Source organism: Stylophora pistillata, chromosome 6, assembly GCF_964205215.1.
Source record: "Stylophora pistillata chromosome 6, jaStyPist1.2, whole genome shotgun sequence".
Lineage (NCBI taxonomy): Eukaryota > Metazoa > Cnidaria > Anthozoa > Scleractinia > Pocilloporidae > Stylophora > Stylophora pistillata.
This window is the reverse complement of record NC_142524.1, coordinates 25,734,099-25,746,357: the sequence shown is the minus strand read 5'-3', so window position 1 is coordinate 25,746,357 and position 12,259 is coordinate 25,734,099. Positions and strand designations below refer to the sequence as shown.

At 44.8% G+C, this 12,259-nt stretch overlaps 2 protein-coding genes across 2 annotated transcripts; both read left to right on the top strand.

Moving 5' to 3' along the window:
- The first annotated feature begins 7,493 nt into the window (after window positions 1-7,493).
- LOC111319790 (uncharacterized) lies at window positions 7,494-8,843 on the top strand. The gene has a single exon (XM_022922524.2). It carries the CDS (start codon window positions 7,494-7,496, stop codon window positions 8,841-8,843), a length of 1,350 nt encoding a protein of 449 aa, XP_022778259.2.
- A 171-nt stretch (window positions 8,844-9,014) lies between these two features.
- On the top strand, window positions 9,015-11,132 carry LOC148729097 (uncharacterized). The gene is made up of 2 exons (XM_088725082.1): window positions 9,015-9,149; window positions 9,969-11,132. The coding sequence occupies exons 1-2, from the start codon at window positions 9,015-9,017 to the stop codon at window positions 11,130-11,132; spliced, it is 1,299 nt and encodes a 432-aa protein (XP_088581208.1).
- The last annotated feature ends 1,127 nt before the right edge of the window (window positions 11,133-12,259 follow it).

The window sequence follows — 12,259 nt, the reverse complement described above, 5'->3', positions numbered from 1 at the left end:
CTAACCCTTCTAATCACGGTCCTGGAATTTGGAAGTTCAACAGCTCTTTACTCTCAGATGTAGAATTTAAAAACATTATGTCAAAATCGATTAATAACTTTAAGCTTAAAATTCCCGAATTCGCCTCCCTTCGCGAATGGTGGGATGCTCTAAAAATTGAAATCCGCAAAACAAGTATTTCATACTGTATCCGTAAACAGAGAATAGCAAATGCCAAAAGAATCCTAATTACTAAGCAATTAACCCATGCTAAAAACGCTTTACATTCTAATCGCTTAAATAACCCAGGTGTAATTAGCGATTTGGAAAGCCACTTGTCCTCTCTAATCTCGAAAGAAGCCGAAGGAGCTAAAGTCCGCTCCCGAGCACAATGGTTCGAAGAAGGCGAGAAACCAACACGCTATTTCTTCCGTCTGGAGAAAAAACGAGCTGACATGAATAGTTTTGAATCTTTTTTTGACGAGAACGGTGTTCTCAGAAATTCTCAAAATGATCTTGAAAGAATTTTAACCAATTTCTACAAGAATTTATTCACCAAAGATCCTCTTGATATGCGAATTCAAACTGAAATAATTGACGACCTCGAATTTTCACTGACTGATTATGAGCGCAATCTATGTGAAGGCCCTTTTTCTAATAAAGAATTACTTACTGCATTGGAAGGCCTTCAGACCGGCAAGTCACCCGGTTCTGATGGTCTCCCAACAGAATTTTACTCGTGTTTTTGGAACGATTTGAGCGAATCTCTCCTTTCTGTTTTGAACGAGGCCTTTCTTGCTGGCTCCCTCGCGGATAGCCAGTACGAGGGGCTCCTACGACTCATCCACAAAAAAGATGATCGACGCCTCGCAAAAAATTGGCGCCCAATTTCCTTGTTAAACACTGACTACAAGTTAGCATCTAAAATCATCACTGAACGATTGAAAAAAGTCATGAACTCCATCGTGCATTCAGACCAAACGTGCGGCGTGGTCGGCCGCACTATCTTCTCAAATTTGGCCTTACTTCGTGATGCCCTTGACATGATTGACAAAACTAATGAACCAGGTATTCTCATTTCCTTAGATCAAGAAAAAGCTTTTGACCGAGTTGACCACGAATTCATGATGAGAGTATTGCGTAAATTTGGTTTCGGCCCCTCCTTTTGTGGGTGGGTCGAACTATTTTATTCTAAAGCCTTCTCTAGAATCATTGTTAATGGCTCCCTGTCCCCCCCTGTCCACTTAAGAAGAGGGGTGAGACAAGGATGCCCATTATCTCCTCTCCTTTATGTGCTAGTTTCAGAAGTATTATCAACGCAAATCCGTAATTGTAAAGATATTGAAGGTTTCCTGCTCCCCGGAGCAGGGGGCCTTCAATATAAAATATCCCAGTACGCTGACGATGCTACTTGCATCTTAAAATCCGAAAGATCTCTTTCTTCACTTCTCCGAGTCGTATCAAAATTTGAACAAGGATCTGGCGCTAAACTGAACACGTCCAAATCTGAAGCAATGTGGTTAGGAAAATGGCGAACTAGAATTGAATCTCCCTATGGCCTCAAATGGGTCACTAAAATGAGAGTGCTTGGTGTTTACTTCTCAAACGGCCTCGTCAATGTCGACGACGACAATTGGCGGGCCAAATTAGACAAACTAAGTTCGGTTCTAAATCTTTGGAAACAAAGAGACCTGTCTTTTATCGGTAGAACCTTAATTGTAAACACTTTAGGCGCAAGCCGTTTATGGCACGTTGCTAAAGCCATCCCCCCACCCCGTTGGGTGCACGATAGCTTTAAGTCGATCATTTGGCCTTTTATCTGGAAAGGAAAAATGGAAAATGTAAGTCGCGATCGCTGTTGTGCGCCCCCATCCTCTGGGGGCCTCAACGTCGTTAATTTTAAAGCTAAGTGCGCTAGCCTGCGCCTTTCTGTTTTTTCCAGTTTAAGAGATGACTTTGGCACATCCAAATGGCATTACCTAGCTCGATATTTTTTAGGACATAAGCTAACTATTCTAGATCCCCGTTTTTCTTTTCCCACAAATTCTGGCCCCTCTTCCTTCCTTCCTTCCAATTACTACCGGCTTTGTTTAGATAATTTCCGTACCTTGCATCAGAAAACTGGTGCCTTACCTGATTTACTCACCAGTCAGAATTTATATCTTTTGTTGCTTGACCCCGTCTGCGTTGCACCCCGGTGCTCCGGTTTTTGGGCGTCTGCTATGGACCGCCCCATCAATCGTTGGGCCTGGGTGTGGCGCAAGTCTCGCCTAAAGCTAATTGAGAACAAGAAGAACGATCTAATTTGGCTATTGATCCATAGAATGATCCGCGTAAGATATCTCCTAAAGTCTTGGGGATACATCAATAACGACAAATGCGCGATCTGCGGTAAAACAGAAACTATTGAACACTGTTTCTTGGGATGTCCCAGAGTTGTGAAAGTCTGGGACTATTTCTCTCCCCTTTTTCGTGTTCTACTCGACTCCCCCTTCTCTATCTCCCCTACCTCTATCTATTACCCCTTTTCCCTAGACCAATCTACCACCAGTATATCCTTATCTAACTTTCTCAAGGCAACCATCATATATTGGTGTTGGCTTGCCAGAAATAAAGCTACCTTCGAAGGTTCTCTTTTGAGCTCCAACGCGATTATCGACTTAATTAAAAAAGATGTCCAACTCAGAATTCTTAGCAGCGACACTGATACCTTAAGGAATTTTTGGTCTTTTAAAAACGCATTTTGTTCGGCCGATGCTGGTAAACCTGTCTTCTTTCCCTCTCTTGCTCCCCCCTGAACCTTTGTATATAATAAAACTTGTTAAACCTCGCCCATGAGGGGTCCTTACTCCGGGCTACAGGCCCGCGCGCTGTTTGCGCCCCACATGGTCGGGACAAAACTCTTTGAACTTTATAAATAGAAAACTTGTAAATAGAACTTTGTTAGCTCTTACAGGTGGGCGCTTACTCCGGGCTGTTATAGCCCGTGCGCTGTTCGTGCCGCCTGTAAGAGAAAATGTCATTAGTTAATGGAGACCTGTAAATACTTAAGTAACTCATAATTTAATTCGAATACTTTAATCAATTAGAATTGTAAATAGATATCATTGACGAAATAAAACCGCCTGATCTCCAGGCTTTTATATTTTAAAAAAAAAGTACTGTCTGCAGTTAGATATAGCTCTTTGGCATACAAAGCTTTGCTTTCATGTCCAAATTGAGCACTCTATCTAGGATGAGTCATTGCCGTTGCAATTGCGCATGCTCGCTGGTTTACTCTAGTTTGAGCACTCTGGCATGGCTTAGACGATACCACAAAGGTTGGGTCGTTTGGGGTGACCGTCTCGGTTCTCCCCCATCCTAGCATTAGCACTGCACTGATACTTACCTGACGCGGGTTAGGGTCTCATAGCATGTAGTTCTCTGCATTATGGGACTCGTTACCCAACAGCAGTCCTTGCACACCCCGACTGTTCAGGTGCCCCGTTAGGCGGGGAGCGCTTCCGGGGGGCCAGGTTCGATTCCTGGGCGATTTTGGCGTACTGGTGTACCCTCCTTCAGGCGTTACTCGGCGGAACCATTGCACTCCGGTTCCGTTAAGTATATATGTCGTCCGGCCGTTGCAGCACTGACCATTGCACTAATGGGTCCGTGGCCGGGGGCGCCTGAAAAACAAAAAAAAAAAAAAAACTGCACTGATGAGGCCCAGAAGGCCGAAACAGTACTGTCTGCAGTTAGTTATATATATATATATATATAACTGCAGACAGTACTGTTTCGGCCTTCTGGGCCTCATCAGTGCAGTGCTAATGCTAGGATGGAGGAAAACCAATATGGTCACCCCAAACGATCCAACCTTTGTGGTATCGTCTAAGCCATATATATATATATATATATATATATATATATATATATATATATATATAACGATCCAACCTTTGTGGTATCGTCTAAGCCATATATATATATATATATATATATATAACTATATATATATATATATATATATATATAACTAACTGCAGACAGTACTGTTTCGGCCTTCTGGGCCTCATCAGTGCAGTGCTAATGCTAGGATGGAGGAGAACAAATATGGTCACCCCAAACGATCCAACCTTTGTGGTATATATATATATGGTATATATATATATATAACTGCAGACAGTACTGTTTCGGCCTTCTGGGCCTCATCAGTGCAGTGCTAATGCTAGGATGGGGGAGAACCGAGACGGTCACCCTAAACGACCCAACCTTTGTGGTATCGTCTAAGTATATATTTCAGTATATATATATACTGAAATAAATGAAAGACGAAAGTCCTCTTTAGTCGCTCACGGATTTCATCCTGTTTATCACACTGGGAAGTTCGGTTAGACTTTGACATTTCTCCTTGACACAAGGTTAAGATGCAATGTAAACAAACTGTAAACTTCTGTGTCGAATAAAGATACTGAAATAAATGAAAAACGAAAGTCCTCTTTAGTTGCTCGCGGATTTCATCCAGTTTATCAGATACAATGTAAGTTCCTAGTTATTACGTTCATCGCGTTCGCTTTAGCCACCTTTCAGTTTTATATTTCTGCATTTTGTAAACTTGTATTTTTGTTGGTTCTTTAGTAGTTCAAACCTCTTCCTCTATCGAGCGCTTGAAATCATTGCTGTAAGCGGCCACGAAAGGACACGCCTTTTGGCAGTAACATAGTTTGAAATTGTCGAGTTGGTATTAGGAGATAAAGGATATTGGCGCTGATAAAGCTTTAGATTCTGGTGACGGGGATGGCGTTCGACCTAAGATGCCGAGTAAACAACTGGATGAAGAATACGTTCTCCTCGAAAGGCTTCGCCGACTCAAGAATGAGAGATCAGGCTATCTTTCTACAGTTAGTGCTAGGAGAAACGAAATCGATGCGCTGTTATCCAGCGAGGAAAACGTTCATTTCGTAAAGGAAAAGTTTCCCGGCTTCCTAGCTGCTGTTGAAAGGTTTAAAGAAGCTCATCTAGCCTATTCGTCGAATCTTCAGGATGACGTTAGCGTAGCAAGATGTCAAGAGCAGTTAAATTCAGAGTCTTCGCGGGCCGACCTCTTTTATCCAAGAACTCAACAGTGGATCAAAGGATCAGAGGAGCTTCTCAGGTTGAACTCTCAGGTCAATCCTGAAGATTCAGCGAGTCAGATCGGTTCTCGGGCCACAACTAAGTCCTCGTCAAAGAAATCACAACGTTCGAGTCATAGCGGTTCAAACAGGAGAGGTACGTCACCCTTAGCGTTAGCACGAGAAGCGGCGCCTAATGCTGAGCACGAAGCGGAGGCGGCTGAACTAGAGAAACGACGATTGTTAGAGGAGCAAAGGTTACGTTTGCAGCAAGATTAGGAACGTCTTACATTTGAAACCGAACTCGCTAAGTCTAAAGCTAAAGAAAGAGTTTTATCTTCAGTTATGGAAGCTGTTCCGCGTCCATTTGTTGCGAATCCGATAAACCTAGAATCCAAGAAGGGTGAGGGAAAGGTTCAAGCACCTGTTATCGGACTTGAAGCAAAGCAAGTTGGAGAAAATGGTCATTCATCAGTCGCTGTTGGTTGTTCTATTCTAAATCCCGAAGCAGCAGAATGGCATCAGCCTTCGCTAGGAATTAACAGGAATGAACGTGCTAACGAGTCTGAATACTCTGGTGCGTCGACATCACCAAGTGAGAGGGCCTCTCACGAAATGCTAGGGCTGCATCACCGTCAAAACGCGCTGCAACAACAGCAGAACAAAATCGTGGAAATGCTTGCGACTCAGCAGAAGAAAAGCAGTCTTCCCCAACAAAGGGTTCCTATCCTCGATGGTGATCCAATGGACTATGGCGCCATTGTTAGAGCCTTTGAAAACCTCATTGAGTCTAGAACCTCAAGTGGTACTGAGAGGTTGTATTACCTTGAACAGTTTACTAGTGGTGATGTTCAAGAACTAGTTCGATCTTGCCATCACCTTCCATCTGAAAGGGGTTATCAGGAAGCCCGATGGCTAATAGAAGAGAAATTTGATGACGATTATCGCATTGTGACTTCCTATGAAACCAAGGTGTTAAATTGGCCTGAAGTGAGAGCTGAGGACAGTGCCTCTCTGGACAGGTTTTTCATCTTTCTCATGAGATGCAAAACCGCTATGAAATGCAGCAAATACCGGACCAAGCTCGAGCAGCCTGACACAATACAAAAGCTCGTCATGAAGTTGCCATTGAATTTACGAACAACTTGGCGCCGTTTAGCCGATATCGTGATAGAAACTGAGAGAAGATCTGTTACGTTCAGCGACCTTGCCGAATTCGTAGATAACAAAGCAAGGGTAATTGCCAATCCCGTATTCGGAAAGATTACTGAAGACACAAAGCCCAAGAATGAACGGAGGGATAAGCAGAATAGATCCGGTAGAGGTAGAACAAGTCTTGCTACACAAGTAGGCGATCTCCAGAGCCCATCTCTTCGTGCGCCACCCTCTGGATCAACTCCTCCCACCGAGGACGTCTTATGTTCCTTCTGCAATTCCGGGCACGCCCTAGTCGCCTGGGAGGCCCTTAGACGCCTCCCGTATCCAGAACGAACTCGGTTCTTGAAATTATAGCGCCTCTGTTTTGGTTGTTTGTCCTCCAATCATATGTTGAAGGAGTGCCCGGAAAAGAAAACATGTACGGTTGCCAACTGCACGAAAAAACATCCAACAATTCTTCATACGAACACTGCGCCAAGGATTCGACAATCTGGCATTCCTTCCACTTGTACTTCACCGCGAGAGGAGTCCCCTCGCGTTCGTAACGGAATGGTTAATATAGACCGCTCAAGAATAGGCATGGCTGCGGTTCCAGTCGAAGTTTGGTTTCAATCCACAGGTCCTCCTGTGATTGCCTACGCATTTTTGGACAGCGGTAGCTCCTCCTCATTTTGCACGGAGTCCTTGATGAGACAGTTGGGCGTCAATGCTACCCGAACTCAGATTTCCCCAACAACTTTGGAAAAGAAAGACAGTCTTATTGACAGCTTCGTTGTGAAAGGTCTTGTCATCTCGGATTTGGACGAAAATGTGTTTATCGAGCTGCCAGCACTTTATACGCGACCAGAAACACCCGTTTCAAAGGAGGACATACCCACTCAGGGTGACATTGACCAGTGGCCACATTTGTGCGGAGTATGTCTACCTGAAGTTGATGCCGATATAGGCCTCGTCGTAGCCTGTGATGTTCCTACGGTCTTTGATCCTTTGGAAGTGAAGCACAGTCAAAACGGCGGTTCCTGTGCTTCCCGAACAAGTATGGGATGGGTGGTTAACGGTCCTTCTGGGCGTTTTCGAAAGGATTCACGCGTTGCCAGTTTCGTTATCAAGGCTGACCTTGAATTTTATCAGATGGTGAAGAATTTTTACGACAGTGGTTCCAGTGAATCCTGCGCTGATGACAAACCTGAAATGTAACAAGAAGAGCTTCGTTTCCTCAGCGAGTTGGAGCGTACCATAGTCTTGAGAGATGGTCACTATAAAATGGCGCTATTTTTAAAAGATCGCGAAGCACCAGCCCCGAACAACAAACCGCAGGTCGAACAACGCACTCACTGGCTAAGGAGGAAACTTCAGCGTAACAAGGACTTGTACGACGACTACAAGTGTTTCATGGCGGACGTTATTGACAAGGGTTACGCCCGAAAGGTCCCAGCGGATCTCCAGGACCCCAGTGATAACAAATGGTATATTCCGCATCATGGAGTTTACCACCAGCACAAGCCGGGCAATATACGCGTCGTCTTCGACTGCTCGGCTAAATATCAAGGCACGTCTCTTAACGACCTGCTGCTTAAGGGCCCATATTTGACGAACAATCTATCTGGAGTCCTAACGAGATTTCGACAGGAGAGGATCGCGCTCATGGCGGACATCGAATTGATGTTTTACCAAGACAGGGTATCTGAGGCGGACTGCTCCTATCTTCGCTTCCTGTGGTGGCCCGATGGCAACTTGGAGAGTAGCCTTGAGGAGTACCAAATGGTTGTACACCTGTTCGGTGCAGCCTCGTCTCCATCATGTTCGAACTTTGCCTTGCGCAAGACAGCTGACGACAACAGCCAATATTTCCCAGAGGCAGTTCTGAGCACGGTCAAAAACAACTTATACGTAGATGATTGTCTCAAGGCCCTACCTTCAGTCGAAGAGGCTTCACAGCACGCGAGGGACCTACGGTTACTACTCTCAAAAGGCTGGTTTAGGCTGACAAAGTGGATCGGCAATAGTCGCAGGGTTCTCGAAACCATCCCCGAGGCCGAGCGCGCCAAAGAAGTGAAAAGTCTTGACCTTAGTAAGGATGACCTCCCATTCGAGAGAGCTCTTGGTGTTAAATGGTGCGTGGAGACAGACGCCTTTGGATTCAAAGTGGATATTAAGCTCAAACCGCCCACACGGCGAGGAATTCTTTCGATTGTCGGTTCTGTTTACGATCCCCTCGGCCTTGCCGCACCCTTCGTGTTACCGGCCAAACGCTTGCTTCAGGACCTATGTCGAGTCAAGCTAGATTGGGATGATCCTATTCCTCAAGAGCACAGGGCACGCCTGGAGCGATGGATGGCTGATCTTCCTAAACGATCGCAGTTTTCTGTCGATCGCTGTGTTAAGCCAGTTGGTTTCGACTACATCTCTTCAAGCCAGCTGCACCATTTCTCTGATGCCTCAGAGAGCGGTCTCGGATCGGTTTCCTACCTGCGTCTTATTAATGGCGAGGGTGCCGTTCACTGTTCTTTTCTGTGTGCCAAGTCACGTGTGGCGCCCCTAAAGACAATTACGATCCCGCGCCTTGAGTTGTCTGCCGCAGCAATCTCCGCCAAGCAGGACAAGGTCTTGTAGAGAGAATTAGAGATACCGATTAGTTCCCAGTCCGTCTTCTGGACAGATTGCACTGCAGTATTACGTTACGTGAAGAACGAAACAAGGCGATTCCACACTTTTGTAGCCAATCGTGTCGCACTTATTCGTGATGGCTCTGAACCCCATCAGTGGAACCATGTGAGTGGCGACATGAATCCCGCCGACGATGTCTCTCGAGGATTGACAGCCGACGTCTTCATTAGTCAGCGGCGTTGGTTAATGGGGCCGGAATACCTTTGGAAGCCCGAACACATGTGGCCAATGCAGACCGAAGCATTTAACAACGTACTCGATGGAGATCCTGATGTTGTTATGAGGATCGAATTATTTTTACTGAATCTGTCACGCAATCCTAGACTTTTCTAGAATTATCTATAATCTGTAATATTCCAGAAACATCTTTCTTGTGACGCAGCAGTTTCCAAAAATAGTACAACTTGTAATACGCTATAAATAGTAATAGAACATTCTAGATAACTAAAGTAAGTGTATAAAAGCTGGCTTGTGAGAAGTACAAAAGAGATTTTCCCGAGGGCTTACCCTCGTGGCTTGCTGACTGAACTTGTGGAAGCTATGATGTGACGAGGCTATGACCTTTTGACCTTGCGATATCTGGAGAGAAGAAAGAGAAGAAAAAGACAATAGCCGAGAGAGGAAGGAGATAAAGAGTTTAGAGTTCACTATGAAGTCCTCCGGAAGAGTTTGTGTACAAGGAAAGAGTGCAATAAATCAAGAAAGCCAAGCGTTGTGGTCTTCAGTCGGCGGATGTTGGAATTGGAAGTTGATCAAGACGACGAACACTTACACGGCATGAAGGATTGTAAGCCTGCTTTATGAACTGCTTAACTTAATCTTTAACCTAAGTAAATTAGACAATGCAAAACTAATTAAATAATAGTGAAATGGGTAACTGCTTGTTGTTACATTTTTGTTGCGTGCCATATATCGTACTCGGGAGTCTATTTTCATATATGCTTTGTTAGCGGACATTTATTGGTCATTCGTGTACGTAACAAAGTAAAGACGGATGTTGAGGTGTGCATGTCCTCACTAGCCAAGCCAAGCTGTCCACTGTTGTGTTATTTCCAGAAATGTTCTTCCTAGTTCCGCCTAAAGAAAGTTGTTGCTTGGCTCCTGCACTATCGGGAAAGACTTCTGAATGCGAGTAAAAACAAAGGTTTAAACCGCGATATTCCGAATTACATCACCCTTGAAGAGATCGAGAGAGCAGAGAAAGAAATTCTGAGGCATGTACAGAGAAGAGCCTTCCCCGAGGAGTTCAACCATCCCGAAAAACCAGTTAAGAGGAGTAGTCGCCTCTACAAGCTTGACTCAGTCGTTATGGATGGGCTTTTGCGCGTTGGTGGCCGGCTGCGTAAAGCATCATTACCCGCAGAATCAAAGCACCATACAATTCTTCCGAAAGAAGATCACGTTACCAGAGTCATTATCGACGATTACCACAGGGCATGCGGCCATTCCGGTAGAGAGCGCGTTCTAGCTTCCATTAAGCAGAAATTCTGGATCGCCCAAGGAAGTTCAGCCGTGAAAAGTGTTCTGGGGAAGTGTGTCAGTTGCCGTCGCCGCCAGGCACCACTTTGCCAACAGAAGATGGCCGCTTTACCAGAAGATCGCGTGCTGGCCGAGAAGCCACCTTTTACATCAGTGGGCGTAGATTATTTTGGCCCATTCCAAGTCCGTCGTGAGCGGAGTCTCGTAAAGAGGTATGGAGTGATCTTCACATGTCTAGCAATCCGTGCCGTGTACCTCGAAATTTCACATGGCCTAGGTACGGACTCGTTCCTATTGGCTTTGCGACGTTTCATTGCAAGAAGAGGCCAAGTGAAGCAGATCTACTCGGATAACGGGTCAAACTTAATTGGTGGCGAGAAGGAGCTGCGTGACGCTATTTCAGATTGGAATCAGGAAAAGATACACAATTCCCTGTTACAAAATGACATCAAATGGTACTTCAACCCTCCCTATGGTTCCCACTTTGGAGGTATTTGGGAGAGATGCATCCGAACCGTTCGGAGGATTCTACAAGCGCTGCTGCGAGAGCAAACTACGGACGACGAGAGCCTGGCCACTTTAATGTGCGAAGTGGAGAGTATCATGTACAGCCGACCCATTACCACCGTATCCAGTGATCCGAACGACAATGAGCCCTTGACGCCTAACCACTTGTTGTTGCTCAAATCGGAAGTCTCCTTATCCCCGGTCTATTCAAGAGAGAAGATTCTCTGTCGCGAAGAAGAGATGGAGTAGGGAATACCTTCCCCTTTTGCAACTTAAACAAAAGTGGGTGCACCCAAAGAGGAACTTGGCCGTTGGTGATATCGTTCTGGTCGCATCTGAGTCGCATCGCAATTCCTGGCCGCTTGGCAGAGTTGTTGAAACCTTCCCCGACAAAAGAGGCTTTGTTGGCCGGGTGAAAGTGTTCGCCAAGACAGCTGTTTACGAAAGACCCGTCGACAAGCTCTGTCTTTTGGTTGAAAACGAATGTCCTGAGAACTCTAAAAACTGAGAAACATTTAGTTTATTTGTACTTAGCCTTCAATTACCCTTGTTCGCTAAGTAGACCTCTTGGAGTGCACTAATACTTAAGGTTTAGCAGTAGTTTATTGTAATTCATTAGATGTAAGTGACTCGCGTAGTACAATCTCGCACTTAGGGGCCGGGATGTAGAATTTAGCATTCTTTGCATTCTATTTCAGTTTATTAGCATTCCCTTGGGAATACGTTTTGTTTTTCTTTCTCGCGTTCTCTATAATTTACATGTTGTAATATTCTAGCTTTTTAGTTTCATCGTTGATTTCACCGAGAGAACATCTTGTTTAGTTGCCCCTTTTTCGCGGCCTACAGCGCCGATACAATGTAAGTTCCTAGTTATTATGTTCATCGCGTTCGCTTTAGCCACCTTTCAGTTTTATCTTTCTGCATTTCGTAAACCTGTATTTTTGTTGGTTCTTTATTAGTTCAAACCTTTCCTCTATCGAGCGTTTGAAGTCATTGCTGTAAGCGGCCACGAAAGGACACGCCTTTTGGCAGTAACAGACAGTCCACTCTTGGCATTGAGTCAATATTACAGAAAACTTGAAAATTAGACTCTGTGAACTGTAATTGGTAACTTGCATAGGAGCCACTTGGACATTTTCCAAATTTTGTTTCCTGTAAGTTGGTACAACCAGTAGGCATAATTTGATACAAGGCAGACTTAGGATTAATCTTTTGAAGTTTGTATTTTAACAAAGCCTCATCAGATGCCTGTGTACCCAAATTTTTCCTAGCCTCATACAACAAGCACCTTACTCCACTATCAGGGTTATATTCTGCGTCTAAATTCACCTTTTTTACCTCAAATTCCATGACAGGTTGGGGCTTGATTTTATCCC